At 39.4% G+C, this 27,592-nt stretch overlaps 1 protein-coding gene across 2 annotated transcripts in view; it reads right to left on the bottom strand.

The window, feature by feature from the left end:
• The window catches only part of lrrtm4l1 (leucine rich repeat transmembrane neuronal 4 like 1), a 47,239-nt gene that overhangs the window by 5,179 nt on the left and 14,468 nt on the right, over nt 1-27,592 (bottom strand). The window contains exon 2 of one of the 2 annotated variants that reach the window (XR_011102248.1): nt 19,633-21,330. Coding sequence is in view for 1 of the 2 variants with exons in the window: in XM_068705934.1 (XP_068562035.1) it covers nt 19,700-21,330 (1,631 nt within the window). In the remaining variant the exon portion in view is untranslated. The remainder of the gene's footprint in view (nt 1-19,632; nt 21,331-27,592) is intronic. The other variant, XM_068705934.1, reaches the window with a different exon arrangement.

The following is a 27,592-nucleotide window of genomic DNA, read 5'->3' as shown; positions in this document are numbered from 1 at the left end:
TCTGGAGATGCATGTGTAATTTTGTATGCAGTGTTGCAGGTGGAGGGACATTCTTCTTCGTTCTACGAGGGAAGCTCTCGAGGACCTGCTGCGACCTGCATGGCAAGGGTCACTTGACTGACATGGGTAGCTGAGCTAACTCTACTGCCTGCACACTGCTAATGCTACGTTGGTATCTTATATCTGCTACGGTAGCTGTGGGTTTGACCATGTTGTTTTTTGTTTTCTGAAAGTGTTTGAGGATGAAATGATTAATTCAAAATAATATTACAATCATTCATTCTTTTTACTACTGTGTCCTCTTCATCTTTGACATTTCTGCAGTCTGCATAGCGTCTGTTGAAGTGTCACGCATTAAAAACATCTGAGGGAGAATTCTGTGGAAACAAATGCAATACAGAAACTGAAAACTGACCTATATCGGGGTTCCTAAAAAATTTTAAATCTGGATAACAAGAAGTTCTGTTTAAGTGAATATTCATTATGAATACAATGCTATACTTTGGAGGGAGGTTGGCTTGCTACAATTATTTAGTTGTTTTTTTCTAATATTCACTATATTGCAATTTGTCAATTTTTGGCAGGAGCTTTACTACCTTTCATCTATTTTCTTTAGAAACCTTCAATCATGTGCCAAGGACAGTAGCGTTATGCACTTTGTTTACTAGGACCACATTTCTAAATAAGTTTGGAATGAGATAGTAAAATGACTTCAAATCTTATTTGGTTATAGTCAAGCTCATTCAAGACTGCATTGACATTTTCAAGATATCAGATGCAACATAGCAGTAAAACTGTATAATCCCTCCAACTCTCAAAGCAAAATGAAAGATGGCAGTTGCACCAGCCCAATTGGCCCAAGCAATAGGATTTTATATTATCTGAACGAAGCTCCAAAATGCATTGTCTGTTAAATTGAGATGACACGTACAGGACTGTGAACACCACAAAAGAACCTTGTTTTACGGAATTACAGTGATAAGTCCTCTTACAGCAGGAAACCAACTTTTGGGGTTTGTGAGGACGTAAAATTGGAGGGAAAAATCAATTTAAAATCCATCTACTTCTCAAAAACAAACCCAGGTATTACTTTTGGTGAAAACTAAAAACAGTAGGCCTTTGTGGTCAGTCCACATCATCGCGTACACAACAAAATAACACTATTAATCATAAATGCTGTTCCTTTGCTGTGGATGCATTCCAAAGGGAAACCTACTACTTCCAACACTCAGTGTTTGGTCTTTTCAAGAACACAGGTTACATGTCCAGATCGGTCCCTGCTTTCAAACACCCCGTCTGACGCCTTCATGTGCTTTTAATTAGGAGGCTAATTAGCATAGCTACAAACATGATGTAATTAGTTTGCTCTGATTAACGACAGCTGGAATTACCAGACATATACCAGCCACTCTCAAAGGGTTCACGCGGCTGTTCAATTAGCCTGTTCTATCTCCTCACCCCTTTGCCTTTATGTTCGTGTTGCGTTTCATGTTCCCCTATAGACCATGAAAAGAAAGGGAGACAATAGGAAAAAGTCCCAGTGTGTCAATTCTTTGCGAAAAGTAAATGAAACAATTTAAATATTGTGTGCGCTGCAACTTGGTCTGGTATGTATGTATGTATGTATGTATGTATGTATGTATGAACACAGTTGCTCATGTGTGTTCATATGCATGTACGTATGGTGCGTAGCTGCATGTCTGTTTTAGATTCACACACTCCAAAAAATCCCATTATCCCAAAAAATGAGATAATGTTTGAAATGGATCAGCTCCAATCCAAACAAGCGATACAGACAACGGATGGCAAATTAAAGCATCACAACCGAGCTTATTCCTTCTTAAAGAAAACACAACAATTGTTAAGGGCGCTCTTCCTGGGGAGCTGATGCCTGTATAAGCTCTTGATCTCAGCAACACAGATACTTACACTTTTTTCTTAAGCCCTCGCTCCTCTCCCTGACACAAACACACACTCAATCCTCTGATTAACCGAGACCAAGTGATGTTTCTGCCTTTACAAGTCGCAGCATCAGTTCACTTTTGTTAGATGTTCCAGTCGCCGGTAAAAGAACATAACGGGAGATTGGCCACTGTGAACAAAGGTGTCTGTAAATGTCTGTAGTAAGTTGGTTTGGAGTAATTGGATCCTCTCTTTGATAATGAGACAGCTTTGAGTGGAAATAAAGGTAGATTAATGGATTTCCTGCTAATGGTCTGACAAAATTCTAGTTGTGATCTCAGCAAGGTCACATCAGCCATGCCGGTCTATTACATATATAAAACATTAATGACGCAATACTTGTATCATGGGAAAATTCAAATTTTTTTTTTTTATCCAAGTTGTTATTTCCACAAACATCTGAGATATGTAATGTCTACAACACATTTGTAGGTAGTATAAAAGAAATATAGAATAGTGCCCAGCATATTTGTTGTTTTGAAATGCATGGCCATCTCTGTTTAAATAATATAAACCCAGATTAATATGCTAAGAGCATGAATGTACGTATATAAAAGATCTTGACAGCAAGTGCAATATTTTGCCTCCAGCCATACTTTATGACCTAGATTTCCAATGACAGCATTCAGACAAGACACCAATTAAGGAAAACATATGGAAAGCAATATGGATATAATAACGCACAAGCATCATCACAGCGTTCATGTAATCACACATTGTGTCCTCATGCTGCTGGATGAGTCCAGCCTGAATCACTGGGTGTGCACAGAACAGAGGCTGAACACCAGTCACTTCCCCTTTTATTGGCAGGTCAAAGGGTAAAACCTATATTTAGCGACCTCATCACCTAATTCAAACCGTAAGAATAACTACCAACCAGCCACGATGGAATTCTAGCAAACACTATTCTAAAAATGCTCATGTTTCTGTAGAACCCAAATGTGTTTTTAATATTCTATTATGTCTGTGTGTTGAGTCCCCACAGTATCTGAGGGTAAAAGAAATAAGCTTAACTGAGCTTAAATGCATTCACACTCTACACTATCCACATTTCATTAGAAGCAAGGGCATAATGACACATATTCAAGCGGGCCAGTAAGAGTAAGCTCCTCTAAAAGAGAATCATTTGAAGTCAAACAGAGAGCGATTTGCTGTTTGTATGCATTAGGCACGAGATGGAAACCGTGGTGTACAGGTAGAGCTCCACGATCTCCCCGAGGAAATCTGATCTAGTGTGTTGTGGATGGGAGCAAACTGATGACATGTCTCGGCGTGTGCGCACATCTACGTATAAGTGAATGCACATGCATGTTTATCTGTGCCCGGAGCGTTGTGATTTATGATGATTGTGATTCATGCAGGTGATGGATGGCCACATTAGAAGCAGCAGGTCCCCCCCCCCAGCCTCTCTTCTGAATATTACATGTGGTGCACAGTGAATAAAAAAAAAGCAAAAAGTCATATGTAAATGTCTACATAAAGCAAGAAAATGATTTCTTACCCTCATTAGGATACATGTATCATCTGATGCATCGTATGCATAGAGGTACATCCATTACTCCTATTATCCCTGAGTACACAGTTGCCAACAAACCCTCAATGAAACATCTTTTATGTATGTTTTTGTTTTGTTTTATGACTCATTTTTGATCTTACCCTTTTGTTACAGATATCACAAAAATAATGATTCCTGTGCCTTAAAATTCCGTCGGTTTGTGTTGCTGGGCAACATGTAGTCTAGCTTAACATGAAAGGGCTGATAGCGGTACATGACTATGCAGGATTTCAGGTTTTTGAAAGTCTTGAACAACTTTGAAAAGAAGTTTCATCCCACAAAGCTTCAGTGAACACCTGCTCCGACACTACAAGAATACAGAATAGTGTTGCACCATCCACAACAGGATATTCAAACAAAAGTATTTCATTAAAAGAAGTCAGCGGAATATACTCTTAACAAACTGTGAGCATATAGGCTACTGTACAACAATAAAATAAAAGAAATAGCCTTGCTAATGTTAATTAAATAAAGACATTAACCTACATTAAATGTAGCCTACATTTAATTTGCATACCTTTTGTGTATGTGTTTTATCCTCAACTGTTATTGTGTATATCTGACTTCACGGTGTTGTATGTTGTTGTAGTAGTGAGCGGCGCTCCCCAAGGTGCTGATCCTGTTGCTGGGCGTTGTCCCCGTGCATCACTAGTGTGTAGCTTATGTGCATGTTTTCTTCATTCATTTCTACAAATTCATCAAAGTACACAACCTATTTTTAAAGGCCATATAATCATTTAATAAAACGTGCAATCAGCATATATTATTGGTAATTATCTTTTTCGTATGGGTGTCGATTTGCACATACAGCATCATCCCCACTGCACCCCCCACTTGAAACAACATCCTATGAACATTCTGAAATGAACGTCCTGCGAACGTTTTGGCACCGGAAACCATGTAAACTAGAAAGAATCACGATGTGAACTCTCCTCAAATATTGCCAGACATGTAAAGTAATTTGAGTAATTTACATTTCTTCTTTGACGTGAATTCCCATTACATCATCGTCACGTTTACTGATGACAGTGTAGTGACAGGCTGGATCAGCAACGACGAAGCGAGGGCCTATCCAAAAGAGGTGAGGGGTCCTGTGGGGGACTATGGTGTAAAGACAACAACCTCTTACTAAATAACAGCAAAACCAATGAGCTAGTTATAGAGGGCTGGGCACGATTAGGAGTTTACATCAGTGAAAATCCGACATATTCCACACACAATATAATTTTATAAAGGAAAGGCAATGCAGTTTAGTAAATGAGTGAACAAATCAGAAAAGATCATGGTTTGTGTTGAAATAAGTATGTGTGTCACATTAAATAAGTACACTTGTCACATAACTTATGTATGCTACATTAATTAACTTTGACCTGGTTTCGCACAGGACACTAAGAGCGGTCTCCTGGGTCAAAGTCCCTGTTTGTCTGACACATCCATCCACCCCAACTTCCTCCCTGTACTTTCCCACTCTTTATACTATTTCAGTAGCTCTGACTGTCTGACACTGACCCAGTGGGGTTTCCACTCTAGTGAGTTGAACGCCATGTGCATCTCACACAAACGCTAAAGGGTGCTTTGTGCGTCAATATGTGAGAAGGTGGGAAGTGAGAACGGGTTGTTCTAACAGAAGGCATCGCCACTCAGGACCGTATGCCTACAGAGAATGGAGGAACATCTGATCTGAACTCCCCACTCTGCAGGATTTACACCGGAAGGCACAGAACCAGCGATAGCAGGATTATGAAGGATCCTCACCACCATATTGATATACTATTGCAGGTCCTACCCTCAGGCTAATGCCTTTGTATCCATCACAGATAGAAACAGGATGAAATCAGGCTGGTGAGCTGTGTCCTCTGTATATCCTTGGCCTTGACAAGCACATTGTCCTCGGTGAATCCATTGCATCGCCTCGCACATTTGCAGATTTGCACTCTATCATGCACACACTTTGAGTGAAATAAAACATCTTGGAATTTTATTCTTTTATACGAAAAGGCATTTTTCTCAAAAATTTGTGTTCTGTGTTAGGGAGCATGTCATCCTTCCACCTGCTGATTAAACAGCATGATTATTAGCATGTACAGGTGTGCCTTCAGCTGGTCACTATAAAAGGGCATTTCACATGACAAGGGCTACAGATATGCATTTCCTTTATTCTAGAAAAATCTATGGTAGTTGACATATTTTCATTTCCTTTCATAATAAATGATAAATCATCATATCATCCAACACTACTGTACACTGTGCTGTGCTATAAGACTCAGACAGGAAACTGAGCGACTATGGGGTTCAGCTTTTTGTCATGCTGCCTCCCTGCAGATCCTCTCATCTCAGCTCAGGACGTTCCCTCAGTTCTTCTACATCTGGGTTTTTAAGCTTGTAATTGGGAATACTGGGTCATATCTGACCAACATGTAATAAGGCATCAATATACTGTGATTAGCCCTCGCTGCAAAGGTGTCTCAAAACTAAAGTACATTTTTCTATTATTTACTTTTTTTTTTTTTTTACTTTTTTTACACGGCAAGTTAAACTGATACAAATTTGACAGACCATAATGACTTGCTGTGCGAAATGACCCAATAATCACTTATTGAGGAAAGGAAAAGGTGCTTCAAATTAGAGTTCATGAGTATGGTTTCTGTTGTCACATACGATTCAATTAATCAACGTTTCATAAGCATGAATAACTCATCACCACTGTTGATTCATGACTTCATACAGTTTAGTGTTAAAATGTGCAGCGATCTATAGTTTTAGTAGCAGTAGGTTATATTGCCAATAATACATGTCACTTGTTTTGGGGTTTGTATCTTTCCTTCTGACACTGACATCTTTATATGGAATATTAATCTGTATTTGTTGACTTAATGGAATTACTTTCAGGCCTGTCTTGATGCAATACAACGCATTTGAATATGATTAAGTATGATAGAGTTGTTGTAAACATTTTTTATCATTCCATTATTTCTGCTGTATTTTGGCCAAAGGAAGGCATTTTTGGCATCTTTACGAGAGAAGATGTAAATTACAAAGGACTCAATGTAATGATCATGATAAAAACCTTTTTAGATGATTAATTATATTTCGTTTGGACAGATATTGTTACAATCTAATTTTATTAGAAGTAAAATGGAAATCAGTCATCTAAAATTAAGCCTTTCAAAGTGGTGTATATATGCTGTGTCTTCAATATTTTATTTTGACCATGCAAAGTTGTTGGTGAGTGAAAACACTGTATATTGATAGCTTTGTGATGGCACTGTTACAGCTGGCTGTAGATAAAGTGAACCAGATGGAAAAAAAGGAAATTGAAAAGGCCACATTTGAAATGAAATACTGTAAATCCCACCAATATGAAGTTCTAGTCAAGGAGTAATTTGACCCGTCATCAGTGTCATTGGCCCCATTCACACTTAGTGTCTCCAAGTGCAATCTCTATCAACAGATTCTGCACGTAGTCCGAGTAGGGACGATCAATCACCATCGAGCAGGCTTTGGTTAATGCAGGTAAATCCGTCCGTGTGGAGAGCAATAAAGGCGGAACGCATTCGCTGAAATGCAATCTGGGAATCCACCGGCTACCGTCAGATTTTTAGTGGTTTAGAATGAGTTTATAAACTGGCTACTTGTAAAAACAATCTGGTTGTATAGGCGTTGTCTCCAACTCCAGTCCAGCATTTCAAGTTGCTAATTGGACTGTAAACAATGAGCAGCGCACGTTGGCCTGGGTATCCGCTGGCTGAACCGGAACCCAAGAAATACAGCCCCTTACCCCCAGAGGCTTATCCGTCCTCAGACCGATAGCTGATGATATCTCATGCATCTTGGATGAATTGGATAGCTGTTAGATCATAAAAAAGCTACATTTTAAATGGACTCAAGGTTCATTCGAGAACGATTGAAGTCTTGTGAAGCGTTTTGAATCTGGCCAAATGGAGAGACGGACTCATCTTCAACTTTATGGAAATAGTTAATAACAGTGTAGATAGCAGCTGAAGTTACACTAAAAGTACACCAGTCTTATCAAAGCAACAGAAAAAGTCTCCAGCAATCCACATGATACAATCATACAGGATGTGCAGCTGTTGTCTTTGAAGACAATGGTCAGATGATATGAAATAAAAAGGGGGATCAGGCTCAGAGTCAGTGGTGCCGCATTCAGTGTTTCTGGTATCTGCTTTTGAAAAATTTCTATTGTTCTGATAAGGATCAGGGTCAGAATGTATCATTTTTTTTCATGAAACTGTATAGCTTTTGGATAGTGCATCAATTTTATCACAGAAATAGATGTCACTTTTAATGATTTGTGTAATGTGAGGGCTAAATGTTCATGTTAGTTTCCCGGCTTGGATGAGAGGGCATAAAAAATGAAAATTCCTAAAAGGGTTGGTGGAACACGCTACGGAAATTTGAATGCATCCAAATATAACAGGACTCTTATTAATCCAACCAGACACAAACACAGTTCCCTCTTTAGGCTACTCTGCCTCTAATTTCTAGTTTTCTGGCCAAAAGGACAAGCATGTTTAGTTAAGTTTTATAGTTCAGCTTGAGTAATTAATTGACTTTGTTTCAGAGAGAACCGTGCCATGCCGAAGCTGTGCCAGTGTTTTGCTGTGTTTAATGTTGCCAGTGGAAACTACAAGGCGTAGGAATTGTTTGTCTTCCTATCCTTTGTTAAATTATTTTCAATCCTGTTCACATGTTCCGAATCAGCTGAGACTTTGATATAGCAAGATTTGATCCTGAAGAACTGCAATAGCTGCAGGAGACATCTTTTTTATCATTTCCCTCCCCTTCCCACTGGAGTGGCTGTTGACACTTGCCAGAGGGTGCAATTGTGCAATTAGCACTCCTACTGCAACTGCTAGCGACGGTGTCATACTCTATTAAAAAGTATCAGGCATAATGTGACATTTAACAGAATATGGAATGCAAATGATATCATGATCCTGAATGTGATGCCTTGAACTTTTTCAAGCGCCCTGGTATGAAAACACTGTCAGGGTTTTTTATTAAAACGTAAAACCGTACAAATGGAACGTTAAAAGGAGTTAAAAGGAAAAGCACCGAGCCCCTCAGGAACTGCGTCAATTTAGATGATAACATTTACTAAAAGTATTTCTTCACACAGCTTTCCAGCACTACTTCTTTCCCACAGTGGGTCCGCAGTTTATGGCATCAGACTGGCTGTGGAATGCTGATCTACGTATGTAAGCGCAGAGCCACTGTTTGGTGTTGCTTTAGCATACGAGCACCTTGAGTGGAGTAAAAGGCTGTACAGTTCATGATGAGGAACCTCTTTAAAGGCTTGCTCATATCATTAGTGTTTTTTTTTTTACATGAATCGATTAAAGGAGAGAGGTATCAATTTGAAAAGTAGTAGTAGTTGAGAAGTATGTGAAAAAATCTATATTTAATTAGAATCTCATGCAACAAAAGCAACAAATGATCAGGGCTGGATAACACTGCATATTTGGTAACACTAACTTCAAACCCAAGATTTACCATCACAGAGACACTGATTATCATCACTGATTGACACTGATTATCAAACAATTTAGGAAAAGTCATCTGGAATTTAGAAAAACTCCCCACTTATACACATAACACAACCAGACAATTCAAGGCTGTTATTATTACTTATTATTAAGTTATTATTTTTATTGTTTATTTGGTATGTATCACGCATGGCTTATTTCTGTCACTACCCACCAGGGTTCATTATGTATAATAAATCCTATCTATATATTATTCCTACAGTCTGGTAATATGTTAAACTGTATTTCATTGGACAGCTACTTACCAAAAAAGTTAAAGTTAAAAAAAATTTAAAAAGTTAAATCGAACCTAATATTGATATGGTTACACTTCATTTAAACAAGGTGTATTTAGAATCATAAGCAGTATACAAACAGTTAACGAATGGTTTACAACACAATATAAAACATTATAGTGCACTTTTAAGCTGATATTGAGACATTTTTAGTGTTCACAACTGTGGTGTAAACACTTAATGAATGCTTGATAACACATGATAATCAGGCTGATGTCATTTACACATGATCTAGATGACGGTCAGAACTTTGGAAGAGGAAACTAAATTTCCCCCTACGATAGCATCAAATAGATGCTTTTCAAACATTACGCCTAAGCAGAAAAGCTCATTTACACGGCATTACTCTGTGGCCCCCCTGTGGGGGGCTGCTGCCTGATTCTAGTAAAACGAACACGCCTATAGGGCAGCACCATTCAGAAATATTTGTGATCTCCACAAATGTCTCGGCTCCCTTCTGAGAAAAACACTTTAATAATTTAAACATTTGCTGAGGAGGACCGAGAGCCTTGTGAAATTAAAATTAATGTGACTAGTAAGAAAAAAAGGACTGCAAGTACAGTTCATTTTCAGCAAAAGCAGCAACAAGAAGATCAAGACAGGACAAACTTATACAATATAGACAGTGTACAGTATGATTCTGATAACACTGGCAACTTACAATGAGGCACTCCAGAGGAAAAAAAAAACGATGGTGTGAAACGTATATTGATATTCTCTAACTTGAACTGAAAGGGGATTTCTTTTTTTTTTTAACCTAATAAACCTTGGAGCACAAACCAATGAACTGTGCTGATCTATACTGACAAAGAGCTTTTATTATCAAATTTATGAGAGGCTAACATATTGAGTGTGCTGACTCTTGAAGAGTAGAAGCATTTAAGGGCTTTTAAGCAGACCGCCTCACAGTTTCAAGGTTCAGGATGTGTGGCAGGACAGCGTTGTCTCAACCCTTCACAGTTGGAGTAAACTGGTCACTGCTGTGACCCTTTTTAAGGAGCTGCAGCCCTGTTCTCCCCTGCTTAGAGGTGATTTCAATACCAATTGAAATGGCATGGAGCCTCCTTCTTTCCTCTTGTGATTCCAACTGATTTCCTGCAGGCTTTATTTTCCCCTCATCCTCTGAACTCAGTTGGCTCACAGTTGCCGATAAAACTGCAAACTAGGAATTAAAGGAGCTGCAAGCGAAGGTTAAATAAGAAAAAGGGGTCCATGGCTGTAAGTAAGTTTATTCTTTTTGGAAGTAGAATGTTTCACTAGACCTCCAACTAATGATTACATTCATTATCAATTATGATTATTTATCATTTCATTTAGTACAGTGGTTCCAAATTTGGATTTCAGGACCCCTTCAAGGGTTGAATTTATGAGATTGAGAGTTGATTAACTGGATAATAAATTTAATAAAATGAAAAAAACATAGTTCTGCTCAACAAATTACAATATTTTAGCAGTCTGTAAGTCAGCCCACCACTTGGGTGCAGACTGGTATGTCATATTAGCTATTGGATGGATTGCCATGACTCAAACTCAGATGGTGAACACGGTAAACATTGAACCTGCTTGACATCAGCATGTTAGCATTGTCATTACAAGCATGTTGACATTTAGCTCAAAGATATGCTGTGCCTTAAACAGCTGCTGGCATGGCAAGAGAGTGAAAGATTGGAGGACACCAACTACATTTTACAAACTCAAGACTGCTAAAGCCTCATATCTACCTTGGTTGGAGTATGGAACAAGGACTGAAGATGTTGCCCTCCATATACAGAAAAAAAAGCAGAAAGGAATTTCTGAAAATCTTCATGGCCAGTTTGGACAGGAGTTTGTCTGCAGCTTGTGGATATTTGATTTTCAATAATCCGTTGGTATATAAAGTGTCAGAAAATGTCAAAAAGAGTCAATCACAATTTTCCCAAAGCCAAAGGGGACATCACATTGATGTTTTTGTCACAGAGCCAGACAGACCACATATATTGTAAACCCAAAAGATTTTCTCTCTGCTATGACAAGACAAAGAAAAGGGGGGATTTGAGATGCTAATCGTGTAATTGCAGTGTTCGAGTTTGGCCAGGGACCTTTGTTGCATGTCGTTCCGTATCTTCCTTTACCCCAGTTATTTTATGTCAAGGCTGGATGTTTTGTAAAGTGGTACAGTGGTCATTGTTGACCAACTCATCAATTTATCAGTTAATTGTCTCAGCGCTGTATCCCACATTCCATACTTTACTAGCCGTAAAGTTGTATGCACTTTGGAAAGAGACTGTGTGAGCGTGTGTTGGCAGGAGTGTTGTTCACTTTAATTACACTTACACTTTTCAGTGGAGCAGTGTCATGATACCGCTAGTTACTTATCCCCTCTCAGCACCTGTACATTTTAGGGACGGTTATGTATTCATGCCAGTGAACCGTGGCGGAATAAGATGTTTGTGGGCTTTTGAAAGAACAAGTGAAGGTGAGTGGGTTGATGCTACTGCTATCTGAGGACAAAGCACGCAGGGGCCGCCAAAGCCTGTGGCAAGAGGAAAAAGGAGGGGGTTGTAAAATTCAATTTGGGGCAATAGAGGGGGCGATAGATGCGGTGAATCTCTTTTTATAAGGTGCCTACTGAGCCCTGTTTCCCTTTTCAGCCTAGGAAACAAACAGACATGCAAACACACAGCTTCAAATCTATGCTGTAGAATCTCCTCTCTCTGTGTTTTTGTTGTGATATCCAGCAAAACAGAAGATCCCTATTTGTCTTTGCTGCAGGGCCGAGCCAAGCTCCAGATGCTGCTAATAATACACGGCTCATTGGGGCTTGTGAGTACGTGTGACTGTATTTCTGCATGTGCAATATGGAGGAGGGCCTGGGGCAGAAAGAGCCACGTCTACAACATTTCAGCACATGCATCATCATCCGGTACAGCCTCTGCAGGGAGAAGTTCTTTTGAGGATGACCCAGCAATCGAGGGAAGAGGGCATGAAATTGCCCCTCTGAGATATTTAAGAGGCAGTTGCACTGAATAAGTGGAAATACTTCTCACCAAGAGGTTTGCCGGCATTGTCATCCGAGCAGCTGTTCGTTCACCAAATGATGATAAACCAAGGTGTTTTGCAGTTTTCCTCTGTTTCGTCGAGCAGAAAAACACTTGAGCCAAGCAAAGAAAAACATATATCTCGTCCTAATTAGCCCCCCGTTTCCTTTAATAGAGGTTCATTTATTGGCTGACAAGAGCAGCATGATCTCGCTCCAAGTCCAGTGTAAGACACTGTGAGTTTAGGAGCTGCATTGAACAGAAACAGAAAGTTTTTTTTTAAACTGTAAAAGACTCTTAATTAATAATTCAGTCTTTTAAAACTCTATCTTGTTTGATCACAGATATGATTAATTTAATATTTAAAGGCCATAAAGAATTTCATGATGTACACATTCAAAGCTGCCGTTTCCGTGCCTTGAAGGGAGAATATTTTTTTTGGGGGGGGGCCTGGGATCGGAGAACAAACGTCTTAACTAGCCCATGAGACCAACTGTATATTCATTGAGACTTCGCTCCGTGGTACACGCCTGCTTGCACTTAAGCTCTTAATAGTTCCTTAAAACTGATGGAAGTCAAGGGGAGAGGGACCCGTAAAATTAAAGTGTTCTTCTACTTTTTTTTTTTTTTTTGCCGGAACGCCTATCGAGTAGAACGGAACTGCAGGGGAAATTAGCCAGGGGACATGCAAAGTGAGTGCTGTGGCGGGCTGTGTGACATCCTCTCTTCAAAGCGGTCTGAGGGGAGGAGGCGTACAGTCACAGTATCTCCAAAAGGCAGCGAGTGCTTGAGGAGAAGACCGGAGGGAGACGGTGAACGGGCTAATCTATTTTGTCAGTTATCTGGTGCTGCTTTCTTGGACTGTTTTTGCCAATAAAGTATTTCTATCCATCTACTTGTCCTTTCAGAGTTGTGCATGCTGTAGTCCAATTCCAACCATCAATCACATATCAGAAAAAATGATGACTGGGTATTGCTAGGATTCTATCAATAACGCTATTGATGTGCTGCTGATCAATATCAACGATTACAAGTTCTCCAAAGGGATTCAAATTTACCACTGATCAATGTGCCCTTGCTTACATCCTTTTTGCAAAGTGACCATGGCCTATTGTTAGTTGGTGTTTACAGAGAGGTGGAGCGAATGAATGTGTGAGTTCTAGATCTATAGTGATTGGCTGCCTTGCCAAATGGCACAGAACAATTCCAAAACACCGCAAATACTGTATATGGCATTTTGTCCCATTAGGTCCCTGACCACAACCAAGTAGTTATCTTTGTAACCATGACTAACTAACTGACCTAAACTAAGTGGTTATTTTAGCTGTAATCTTTACCAAGTCACGTACCAAAGCGCAACCACATTGAATATATATATATATATAGGAAGAGGATGTAGTCACTGTGACATCACCCATTGGCTTGTGGACTGCCACTTTGAAGCCTCGAGTTTGGCATTTTTGCTGCGCCATCTTGGATTTTTGCAACCAAAGTGACATGAGAGGGTGAAGATAAGTACAACTGAACGAACGCTGAATAAGACATTTTTAGGAGACCAAAATGTTACAACTGTCAGTTCTTAAAATGTATTTATTGTTGTCTTGGAAGACGATGACAAATGCAAAATGCAAACTGAAAATGCTGAATTTTAAATGAATGAATGAAACCAAATAAAGATAGCGGTACCAACTGGTCCTACTAGTCATTACTGAATTTATCATTTTGGAACCAGTACCTATTTATGATTGGTATCTATCCCTAAAGCAACATCAAACAAATGTATTTCCAGTTGCTTTTCTTTTAATTCATCGGGGGTGTCATTTTAATTGACGCAATCTGAAAGATATATTTATTCATCTCTCATAGTCATCATTATGGGGTCACACATGCAAAGTGTTAAACTATGACTCAACTGTAATTCACTGTATTATAGTCATTAACTCTATTTACAATTGCCGATGTTGATGTTGGTTTCTTAATAGTAAGACTTTTTCTTTTCATCCAAAGAAAGAAATCTAAAACTATTCCATAATCTAAAAGTGAGAATGCAGTCTTTTTAATCAGAACCTCATACAATAAGCTTATTTTTCGAGATGAAATGTTCTATTTAGGCTTTGAACACACCAATAATACGTGTTCTTTAGTGTTGTGGTTGAAATACAGTCAGATATCACTGAAGAACTCAGGATTACTATGCCATGAAATGTTTTTTTTTTTTTTAGACAAATCCCAATGCAGCCACAATTTTCTAAAGACATTTTTGTCTGAAAACAACACTAAATATTTAAATACTAACCTGGTTTATCAGTTCATAAAGAGCGTCCCACTGTGCTTTATCAGCTCATGAAAGAAAAATTTACAGAAAAACACAGAGTGAACCTCATTCTGTCTAGTTATACATTTGTCATTCAATACACAGTTGAGTAAAAATAGAGTCACCTCATTTTGCAGAGTGTACCACTAATTGTGTATTTGGCGTATTTTAAATCTCCTAAACATGGATCACCCACATGTGTATTTTCACTTGTTTTGCCTGATTAGACCTCTTCTAATGACTGTGTGGGTGTGTGGAGACTGTGCTTGATATTTTTCAGTCATGAAAAGGACGTACTCACCCTCCCTTTGTGATTACGCGCAACCCGGTCCCACTCGCTCTTTGTGGCTCAACCGCAGCGTGATAACGTTACATAATTTGTTCCCTTTCAAAATGAATGGGTACCGTCCACTTCCTCGATACACGCACAGTTTGTTTTTTTTCCCCCAGAGGCCTATAAAATAGATATTTTCCGGTACATCTGTTTTAAACATGATTCATCTTGTAGTTGTAGGATGTTGAAATAGTTTGATGCATATGTGACTTTTATAACACAGTTTGTTGCATGTGTTGTGAGAATAGCATATGGGCGTAGCTGTGTAGTCGAGCGGTAAAGTTGTCTCGAGGTGGTAAATGTACGGTGTAGGTTTCAGTTTGCATATGAATAAACACTGCAGCTTTGAGGCTGTGGGCATGTTCATATTCATCATGGGATTCAACCTATAGGTCTGGTCTGTAACATTTCTTACTCAATAAGATTTTAAATGAGTAAATTGTTGAAATAGCATGACTTTAGCCTATTGTTGAATCAATTCAATTAAAGCCATCGTATATTTTTGTTTTAAAAGTAGCTTAACCAGGTCATATAATATATCTAATTTGAATAAAAATGCTTGAGACATCTCAAATGTGGCTGTGATTTACAACTGGACATTAATATTGAAATTAGTATTGTGCATTGCCATTACGCTTAAAAAAAACCAATGATTTTTGTTTTAGTGGGAGATTTCAACAACTCTGTTCACCAACTGCAGAGCTATACAAGGCAATCACCTAGGTTATGTACAACTCTTTGGGAATCTGACCATCTATAGAATCTCAATTCAAAAGTGATTCAGTCCACTGAAATGTATATGAAATGTATATGGCACTTCAGCTAACTGGTCCTAAACCAAAAAGGCTTGTTGACAGGAGTTGACAGCTTATATCAATGTTACCACTTCACATTTATTTACTGGTTACCACTGGCTACATGTCTTCTGTTAAACAGAAGTTTAACAAGTTGACTAAAGATTTGTCAAGTGGTGCAGAGTGTGTTTGTTGGCCGGCTCGTTTGTTCAATGATCCACTTGCTAACGCTAATCTCTGGCTGGCTTTCTTCTTGCGAAGCTACTTTCAAGGTTGTAAATCCAAAGCGTGCTCAATCAAACACTGGCCTGCTTTGGAGATTACCAACGCTACTATTGGAATCTCTTGATTCAGACTCGAACAAGACAAACATCCCAACTCATATATATATATATATATATATATATATATATATAAACTTTTTCCCTCACCCCCACTTATAAGGGCACTGCTAATTATGTCATTTACAATTACAATTGTGGCTCTTGCGAATTGAAAATTGGACCTGAATATTGAAATACTTAATTGTCCAGCCTTCATAGCCCTAACAGTGTAGGCTACAGTTTAATTAACTGGTTTTATTAGTGTTCAGAGCTGATGGCCTTCTGTAGTTCTTTTCTCAAAGTGGAGACATTGTAGCTGTGAGACATTCCGACTTACTCCTACTCGAGACAACCGTAACTGCATTTCCCATTCAACTGCTCACATTTACATTCGTACAATATGATGAGAATTTGATACGATTGAATGGATTCTGGTGATCTCAGCAAAAACTCCCAGCATAGCTGCATCAAACGTTTACGTGAGCGAAAGACCAAATCAGCCAGAGTAGATATCCCCTTCTGGGTTTGAGGGGGCTTTGAGGTTTGGAGTATCCAGCCCCAAAGTGAAACAGACTGTTCTGTTCAAACTCTTTTCCTGCTGGGCTCTGATACCATTCTATGCCGATCTTAACAATACCTCATTGAATCCTCCAGCAGGGCGAATGTGTTATGTTGCCTTTTGTTCTTCCACATTGCCATCCACAGAGAGTGCTGGCGCTGCACAGACCCATAATGAAAAGCACAGTCGGCCGTGCTGGCCAGCAAGATGGCACTTTCATCAAACTAAACCCAGCTTACGACCGCTTCTCAATTATTAAACACCTGAAATAAGCAACAGTGTAGAGAGCCCACCCAGCAAGAAACTATCGTAGACATCTGTCAGTGATGTTGAAAAGGAGAGATTGTTTTTCAGATGAGATTTGGATTATGGTTATGTAGAGAGAGACAATACAATCACGCTGATTGCTACAGAAATACTTGCAGGGTTGGAGGAGAGAATCGGAACACCTCTTTTGTTTTGTAGCATCGTATAGTCAAGCTGCATATTTACTCCAGATGCATGACTAACACATCAGGTTTTCAGCCGGGCCCAAAATAAATCGGTCCGTCATAATGTGAATTTGCTTATGACATACTATATTATACTTATAATAGAGCAGCTTCAAAACGATTATACGTAAAAATGTCAATGTATTTCTTTCTCGTTAAAAAGCTAACTTGTATGCTACTAAATAATAATCACAGTATATAATCACAATATCAATGTGCTGTCCTGCTTGAGGTTTTCCCCAGTAGGACTGTAGGGTAGAATTGGATAACTTTGAATTCAGAGAGGCACAACATTTAATTCTCCAAGATTCTTCTCCATCACAACTTCTCCTGTCAATGCTGTAATGCCATAAGATGCGGGCCGTGGAGGTCACCATGTGAGAGGTCAAAGTGTGACTTAATTGAAATTTATAAAATCTGGCAGCAGATTAGAGCATTGAAAATAATGTTCTTACTCAGCACAAACTTGCAAGTTGCTCAGCAAACATTAAAAATTAAAACTTCTCCACCCCGCCATGCGTCACAGTTGAAAATAGGGAGGTACGTAAGTGGGGAATTGCTGTATTTGTGAAAGGAGTCAAATCTCTCAGTGAGGCAGAATAAAACAGGAATCAATTTGGTCTGACAATAATGTTCTTTACCATTGCCTTTTCAAAATTGCTTATGCACAACATAAAATCATAATCCAGCACAATCACCACAATTCCTCTATAGCTCCAAATGTTCGCTTTTATCGTAAGGAAGTAAGTAAACCCACTTTGTTGTGGCTGTCAAGCTTTTCTTCTGAACACAGGACACAAGCAATAATTGCCTTAACTGCAAGGAGCTTGAGAACATTTTTATAGTCGATGCAAAAAGATAAAAGCTAGATCTGCTCCATTGTCAATGTCAAGAGATTTGTGACTCTTACAAAGTGGGTTGACTTGCTTTGCATCCATTTGACTTTTCCTATGCATTAAAGATGATAATCCCACAGCAAAATCATATATCCTGTGCTGCACGTAATAAACTATCGAAGATAACAGTAACAATAATTAACATTTTTAACAATTTAACATTTTTAACATTTTTTTGAAGGAAAGACTTCAGTAAGGTACAGTAACAATAATAATTTGGCTTGCGCAATATGTAGGATTTTAAAAAAGTAGTATGATTACTGTATTATACAGCGTAGGGAATTCGTGAAAGTTGCAAATAGTTTTCCTATCGCCATTTGTATACATTTCCGTACCTTTACTGTAATGATATAATACATTTTGAGCCCAAAGGCTTTGCACATCGAGTCTCTGTCAAAGTTATGTTAACTTCCTGTAACTAGAGAGAAGTTACAGTTTGAGGCGGTAATATACCCCGTGGTGTCAGATTTTTTTTGTTACTTCTTTTCACATTTTACTAAACAACTTTCTTTTTTTTTATTGAACCTTTAAACTCTGTATGAATAAATCTGTCTTAGGTGTGCACCTAAACCATGCTTCCTGAGATCAGACAAAGACGCGTGACTGTAATTACCCTGGTTTATAAATATACTCCTTATCATAGCAGAGGGATCCACAGTCAAGACATATCATAAGCTTTGGGATTACTGTAGTGCCTCTCCTCTGTACAGATTACCATAAATCTTCGCACACAGCTCGGGGAAACATGAAGGGCAGTTACAGTGCACATCCACAGACGAAACCACACAAACCATAGTCACCTGTAATTGATGTTCAACCTCACAGTGAACAAGTTAATAGCAGCTTTTCAGTTGCATTAATTGCCTCTCAAGCAAAATATCTCACTTTGCCATATGATAAAGACACTGTCAAATCCTGATCAAAACCAATACTGTTCACTTCATCCACCACTGCTGTGACTTTTGCACAAATGATGATGTTGTGTCTTAGAGACTGACAAAGGTTATGGCACTATAGAGGTTTGTATTGGTATATAAAACACACATTTCCAGAGAATCTAAGGTCTGTAGACCACCCTCAAAACTACCCAAAACACACACACACAGACACGGTACAAACACACAACAAACAAATAGCTTATCAAACATGCCATGCTGATGCAGTGTCAAAATAGTTAGACAGCGTCCAATTATTCATGGTCCCTTGAAGTCAACATATCATAAAGAACATTTGCAAAAGAGTAGCTTGACAATAAAAATTGGATACAGAGACGAAAACCATGTCAAAGCCACACTCAATTAACCTCAGAGAACACAACAATTCAGTACTACCTTAATGTTACAGTGGTCCTCTGAACCCATTTTGTAGACTGCTTTCCCTGAATCAGAGTAGTAATTTTCTGATTTCCACTGTTTTAAAAGTAAAACCTGAATAATTGGACACATCTAACATTTTAAGTCAAGTGTGTTATGAGCAAAGAGTCAAATATGCTTAACTGTGAATCAACAGTGTCTTTGTACAGGGCATACTTGATAAAGGATTTACCTCTCTGTTGAGCCTTTGTATTTTGATTTTGAGTTTGTATTTTTAGGGCTGAGGCGATGAATCATACCTCACACTCCCTGGAGCCAGAAATTGTGCATGTGCAGGAACCAGTGCCATTGCCTAGCACCTCCAATGCCTCTGGTGTGGCTGCAGGGTTGTAGCTCATGTAATACTCTTGGAGCTGGGAGCTCAGGTTCTGCTCTGGCTCTGGACTCTTTTTGCGACGCCTCCGCCCCACCATGGATCGCTGCTGCAGCAACCTGGTTGCACCTGGATAGCGCCTCCAGAACACATAGATAATTGTCAAGATTAGGGACATGGTGAAGAAGAGTGCCACGCTGCCCACCACCACTTTGTGCAGAGTCATGTGCTCCATCTCTGGGGGTGGTATAGGAGTGGGTCGAGTGCGAGCAACTGAGTCTCTTGGGTCTTTGCTCATATGCCCAGGCAGGGTAGGATGAGGAATCGGTCGAGGTCTGAATGGTGGGACAGGACCAAAGGTGCTGGCTGGTGGCATAGGTGGAGAGACGCTAGTAGGGGCAAAGGTTGGTTCACCAGTGGCTTCAGAAATGAGATCTGACATTGGTGAAGGTGTTTCAGTCAGAACGTAATCAGTTTCCTCACAAATACCATGGTTCCTCGTGGCTTCCATAATTTTTTCTCCCTGGAGATACTTTGGGCTGCTGCATATCATAGTGGTGTCTTTACTACCCCGGAAATTCCTCAACCAAGCCACAAGTGGGCATATGCCAGTTCCACAATCCCACATGTTCCCTGCTAGGCTGATGGAGGTCAGTGAGATCCATGCTGACACCGCCTCCTGAGACACATTAGACAGTTTGTTGGATTCCAGGTTGAGGACTTGAAGGTTGGGCAAGCAGTGAAACACAGCTGGGTCCAGGGTCTGGATTTCATTTCCAGACAGATCAAGTTTCTGCAGCGTATACCAAGTCCATGGAAGGCCCTGGTTGACCACCCTAATGCGGTTCCACTGCAGATAGAGTGATCTTAGGTTGGCTAATCGTGGAAACAGAAAAAAATTGATCCGTGAAAACTGGTTATGCTCCAGATGCAACTCCATCAGCTTCTGCAGCCCCAAAAAGGTGGTGCGGGTAAGAGCCTTGATTCGATTGTAGCCCAAATCCAGAAACTCCAAACTTCGGCATTCCAGGAATGCTCGAATTGGGATGTTGGAGAGACCATTTGAGCGTAGGTGTAGGTTTTGTAATTTTCGCAAGCCATGGAATTGACCTGGCTGCAGGATTTCCAGTTTGTTGTAGGACAAGTCCAGACTACGAAGATTGGGAATTCCATGGAATGTTGAGTTGTGTAGGGATGTGATTCTGTTGGAGCTCAGTATCAGCTCTTTAAGCCTGCGGACCCCCTGGAATGCTCGACTGTCAACAGCTGAAATCTGATTATGGTCCAAGTATATCCAGAGAAGCTGGCTGAGGTGAGCAAATTGATATGGCAGCAGGGTGTGCAGTTCATTGTAGCGCAGAGAGAGGCCTTGGCAGCCTACCGAGATGTTTTCTGGGACATCTAAGAAGCCAGCAGAATCACAATGGACTGTTTTCCCCTCACATCGGCAGCTATTGGGACAGGTGCGTTCACCAAAGCTGAACAACAGGGGAGCCCGCAAGAGGAGGAGAAGAGGAAAGAGGAGGTGTTTCAGTCTTCCATAACACAGCAATGGACCTATAAGAGAATATAAGACAGAAGAAAGAAGGCAATTTAAGGATTTTACTAAAGTATATTTTTCAGATGATATATGCAAACAAGCATGGACAAATAAAAAAGTCAGTATCCTCTGTGAAGTAAAAAGGATTCACAACGTTTCCAACAGATTTGGTAAGTGAAAAATTGTTTAAAGCTTTTTGTTACATAGTACCAGCAGCATATGAAAAAAAATAGAGGAATGGCTCTCAGGTGATTTAAATTAAAGAATGATCTTCAGAAGAACATCATGAATGCTTTCTGCGAAATATTGACTTTTGGAAAATTACATCTGCGGTAATGCAAAAGGAATAATGGCTGCAGTGTGAAAATTGTTTTCCTTCAATACTGGTAATCATTCTGAACGCAGCCATAGCAAGAATCACAATATATACTTCTATACCACGCTTTTTAGTTGTCCTTTGATTATGGGTCACAATGCTGGTTTCTGCAAAAGTGCACTTATTGAGACGTTGCTCTCCTTAAACATATTAATATTCTGAACCCAGACTTGTCAAGGACACAAAGCCAACAAGCAGTATAGAAGTTTTAGAGGATCATATGAAAGTACTGCTTTTTCAGGACATTTGCCAAAATTTGCAAGACCCCTTTGACCCCTATGTTGATTTTACAGGGAAGGTTTTCATACATAAATTTTGATAAATATTTTCCTCTTAACCGTAGTGCTATTCATCAATCTAGATTGCTTTGGTGTGAGTTGCCAAGTGCTGGAGGTATCGGCCTTAGAAATGTCTGCCTTGTCTTGAATATAACAGAACAAGATGGCACTTGGCTTGTGGTGCTCAAAGGGCACAAATTTGAAAAACTCAAGAGCAATGTCTCTTTACAGAAATCCTGACCCGGTTATTGCAGATTATCCAGCTTGTAAAACATAAACATTAATGGCATCGCTGAGCTGTGACGTGGTTCGGGTATAGATGCACGTCTCTGTGCAGTGATACCGTTGGCGGCTGTAGTTTGGTGAAATGAAAATAGTTCCTACATGAAATTTCTCACAACCAGGTCTGTGGATTATCTTGAGTAACCGGGTCATGATTTCTAAAAAAAACATTGCGGTTGAGTTTTAAATGTACCTTTTTTTTCTGCTTTTACCACCTCAAGCCGATTGCTTTCTTGATCCATTATATTAGAGAGAAGACAGACACCTCTATGGCTGATACCTCCAAAACTAGGCAACTCACATCAAAACAATCTAGATGGACAAACAGCACTACAGGTAACAGGTTTTTGGGTTGAGTTGTCCCTTGGAAACTGGCCGTATATTTCTTACTTTTCTTTCAGAGTTGCCAGTACTCTTCAACTCCTTTTTTCAGACATTTCCCCATTTTAAGAGGTTTTCACCATCCTCCATACAATGGTATATACAGAAGTTTAATACAAAAGGAGACTTGGGTAATAGCAGTGCCTGAGTCCCAAAATCCAATAAGGGTCAAGATTCCAGGACCTTGACACGGACCATCAAATTTGGAGAAATATAAAGGTTTGATGGGTGCCATACCCCTCCACTCAAGATTTGTTCTGTCTGATATGACATCGGTCTTGATTTTTATTTCTCACTCTTGATGGAACCAGCATTGAGCGAGTCTTTGAATATATATATATATATATATATATATATATTTCCATCTGGATCAGTGGCAACCAACGGTAACATTCAAGGTTACTTATACTGTGTGAACAATCAAGGGCAGCTGTACAACGATCCTCAATATAGGCAAGGCAATCAAAGATTTTCTATAGCCAAAGAGTGGAATGTTTTTGACTGTCCATGTCAGTAACCTGATGCAAAAAACTTAAAATGAAAGCTGACAGTTGGCCCTTTTAACCCAAAAATAGCCTTGTTTGATTTCAAATTCTACATCTTGCAGTACAGAGCCAACAGTTAAAGGATGTGTCACTGACCTAATACATTCTGACTGCACTATATGTCAAGGACACACATCCTTGACCGAGGGCTCTCATCTGGTCTCACACTGAGTAATGCTCTGACTAAGGGTATTCATATCTCAGGACAACGCTGCTTTCAAATATACTTTTACCTCCCCCCAGGCACCTATCTGCTCTGTGTTCGGTTTTGCGGCAGCTGCTTTGCTGTTAATAGCTACAGATTTGAAAATTAACAATGAGAAGCTCATCTAAAAAGGCATAAAGGGAGGAAGGGTTTTAATTTTTGTTTGGACAGGCTAAAATGACAATGGTTCTGAGTAGGGTAAGGTGAGGGTGGGAATGACATGTTCCATTGTGGAGATGTATAAAGTAGTAGTTACAGCTCGTATCTAATTAGTTTATTTTATAGGAGGTTTAAAGGTCTGATGGTTTTTAATAATAAATGCTGCCACAAGTAATTTGTAATTTGAGTGTTGGGAGAACTATCATTTGTTGAATTACTAATATTATAATTGTGTGTATGATTGTTAAATCTCAGAGATAGAGAAATGATTTCCTTAAGTGGGGACTATTAAAAATTCCAAATGCATTGGCAAAAAAAACAAAAAAACAGGAGTAGAGGTAAAGCTGGATGTAATTACATTGTAAGATATTCATATTCAGCATATTTTAGTATTTTTATGAGATTTTTAATGGTGGGTGGCCTTCCATTTTTTCCTTCCTGTTTTTAGTGAGTTGAGTTTTGTTTTTAAAGTGCTGGTATTGCACAAGATTTAGGTTACAAGTCTAAAAAAAATACCTCCATCTATCCGTTCTCATACACATGGGTTGCAAATATGAGAAAACACATATTGACTAGGGATGCCCCCCGATACCCGGTTCTAAACGAGAACCGATAAGATAGTAGTTTATACACGGAGTATCGAAAAGGTCCGGAGTTAACGGTTCTGCTATCGGTACTTTAGAAGTTACGGTGTGAGATCTCCGTGTAAAAAGGCAGCGTTGAAAACCTCCTCTCTCTGTCTCTGTGCCTGTCTTTGCACGAGGGGCGGAGCTGTGCTTTACTCACACACACACAAACACACACACACACACATAGACACACACACACACACACACACACGCATACACACCGACTCCGGCTCAGTACAGCGTGAGACACACATCATGGCAGAGAGAAGAAAAAGATTGAAGGTGCGGCTACATTGCACGCCAGTAGATGCTGATAACTGTTGTCTCAAATGCAATAAAACCCTCAACAGTGTGTGAGTTGATACCAGCAGTCTATCAAAACATTTGGCAAACAAGCAGAACATAAATGTGCAGAAATGCTCAGATTTCTACTGATTGTCGAGCAGCCGTCCATCCTCGCCCTCTGCAGGTAAAGTTAGCGATGCCATAGTTTGATAACTAATAAATGAAAGCTAATCGGTTAGCTACGACTGTATTTTAAGGATTTGGGAACTTCGTGTCGGTTGTCAGGTGAAGCTGCAGCCATGACCCAGCCCATCCCCCTCCCTCAGCCCAATTCCCTTCATGCGAGCAGCTACAGGGGAGAGGGTGAACAAGTGTCAGAGGGCGGTTACCCAGTTAAAGGCCTGCACCCCTACTCAACAGTGGAGTCAAAGGGATTTATGTAACAACTAATAAGTTGGTCAGTGTATATTGAGTTGTTTGATACATAGTTATTAATAAGGGGAGCAGCTCTGTTGTTATAAATTAGTGTTATTAATATATTAGTAATATATAGTAAGTTATTTTGAAGCTGCTAGTCCCACTACCACCAGTCAACACACCTTAACAACTTGTTTCTTTACTGTAGGTAGATGACCATGGCTCTCAATTCCAAATATACTCCTCCCTGTAGGAGTATATGTGTTGTTGGCATTAAAATAGTATAGACAACAATAGTGAGTTATTAAAATATTTCTGCTGTTGCCATTTAAGAAATACTTTTTGTTATAAAAAGGATATAAATCAATGTTGATTCTTTTTTAATTGTCTTTTTTTTTCCACACAAAATACACAAAGAACCAATAAGCAGTATCGATAATAGTAGTAGTATCGTAAAATCCTAACGATACCATCCCTAATATTGACAGATCAAGGAAATCAAATTAATTATGATTAAACATTAGCATCAATTAATGCATATTAATATATAACTTATGAATTGTTGACCTGATGTTAGCTGCCCACCGTACTGCATTTGAGTAGGAAGAAGTTGACTACGTGTACAACACACACAAATTTGTAACCCAAAACCTTGATCCTAACCTTAACCTAAACCTAATACCAACCCCAGCCATTAAACTAAGTCCTAAACAGCAGCTCTTGGTCGAGGTAGGGATTGAATAAAATGTCCTCACTCTCAAGGTCTAACACTCAAATTGGTCCTCACAAAAATATAAGTACAAGAGCACACGCGCAAATGTTTTGATTTGGTATATACATAAGAAGTTTGACTTTTGACAAGGTTAATAAAATGACAGCAAGTGAATGAGATGAATACAAATACAGAAACTGATGATATTACTGGCAGAATGTGCAACTCTGTATAGATAAGTTTTGGAGAGACATATTGCTTTCCAGAACTTGGTGGACAAACAGAGATTATTAAAGATAAACAGATGGAGGGAGACTGCTTGATGGCAAATTGCAGGAATTGAATATGGAAATGCAAATTCAGAATTTTACAAATAATGTGTGTTGTTGTCACTTTGTATTCACATTGACAAGTCCTCAGACAGCTGGCTACATTGCAAGGGACCCGGACTAGAAGTATTTTATGTTTAGAAAATGACTTGTCAATTGTTCTGTGTGCTGACCTGCCGTTGTAACTAAAAGAGATCCTCCGTTGTCTGGCAGTTAGTATGCAGAATACATTATTATGCATCATTACACCACAAATTGTTGGATGTCACACATCACTGGTACAATTTCTTGCTAAAATGGGTAGCAAACATGCACTGTCACAAATGGTCTACAATTAGCACAGGCTCCCGGTGTGTCGCTATGCTACACCTCGGTACAGGCAGGGTTTGTTTTGAGCCATAAAGCTACCAAAGAAGCACAAAAAACTAAATTATACCTTTCGGAAAATTGTGTTTTATTGATGCTTGGATTTCATGCTTGGATTTCATGTTTCATGTGCACAGTGTTTAGCTATTGAAATGTCCTCCATGCTGCAGTAAGTAGGGTGGGGGGGGGGCTTTCAGGTCATATTGATTGGAATTACGTAGATGAAAGTTGAAGGTGGCAACCTAGTTGTAAGTTCCTAGCTAATGTGCAACATTAAATAGGATAGAGGGTATGTGTGCTCGGCCCTAATTACATTTGCAATGTGACTACTAAGTGTGCATAGCTTCGCCAAAGCTGAATGCCCATTCCCCTAAATTTGTTATTTTAATAATACAAAACATCAAGTAATGATTCATGTGTATCTTGATCATTATTACAATGAACAGTGACAGGATACATAAGGATTATTGTCTCAAGAAATGCAGAATGCAAGTAAAAATGAGAACAGCCCAGGGGAGTAATACACAGGAATGAACAAAGGACTTTCCTCCAGGAGACCGCTGTTCATGTTACATATGAAACTAAAACCGGTTGATATTGGTCAACCAGTCACGTGAGTCGATAGTGTTGTTAGTCAATTGCGCTTTCCGAAACCTAACTAAGTAGTTTTGTTACCTAACTCTAACTTCCTAAAAGACAATAAGCATGTATGTAGATGCACGCTATGTGAATATATGGCAAAGAAGTAAATCCCTTGAGTGCCCCAAACAGATGGACTGCCGTACCCATCACCTCCATTAGGAGCTCTGTGAACTGAAGCATCCACGGCACCACACAGTCATGTGTCCGTTGTGAAGCCCTTCGGGAAATCTCATTATGTCGTATCACTAAAACTACATTTGGGATCAAACTGAGAAGGGGGTTCACACATATTTTAGATGGTAAAAAAAACTCCAAGTTGTACGCTGTGATAGCAAGCCACAACCTTCAGACACTGGCTCACTGACGCCTCCGCAAGACATTATCTTTAATTAGCACACATTGGTTCAGCAATGGAATTCTGCGTAGACAGAACAGTAATAACAACTAACTGGACATGTGTACAACGGGTTCCCGGGGGAGATTATACAGAGCAGAATGAAGAGAGACTTCCACTTTAGCACAGATTGATTACCCAGTCAGTCAGAAGCAAGAAACGAAGACTCCCGCAGAAGAGCATACAGGGTATCGGGGCAAGCTGTGCAGGCCTCCTACAGCTTTCCAAATATACATGAATCATTTCAAACGCTTGTCTCTGAGTCTGACCGACAGCAAA

This window comes from Cebidichthys violaceus, unplaced genomic scaffold (assembly GCF_023349555.1).
Source record: "Cebidichthys violaceus isolate CVI_PGR_0920_01 unplaced genomic scaffold, fCebVio1.0.p SCAF_12, whole genome shotgun sequence".
Classification (NCBI taxonomy): domain Eukaryota; kingdom Metazoa; phylum Chordata; class Actinopteri; order Perciformes; family Stichaeidae; genus Cebidichthys; species Cebidichthys violaceus.
This window is presented reverse-complemented; position numbering and strand designations above follow the sequence as displayed.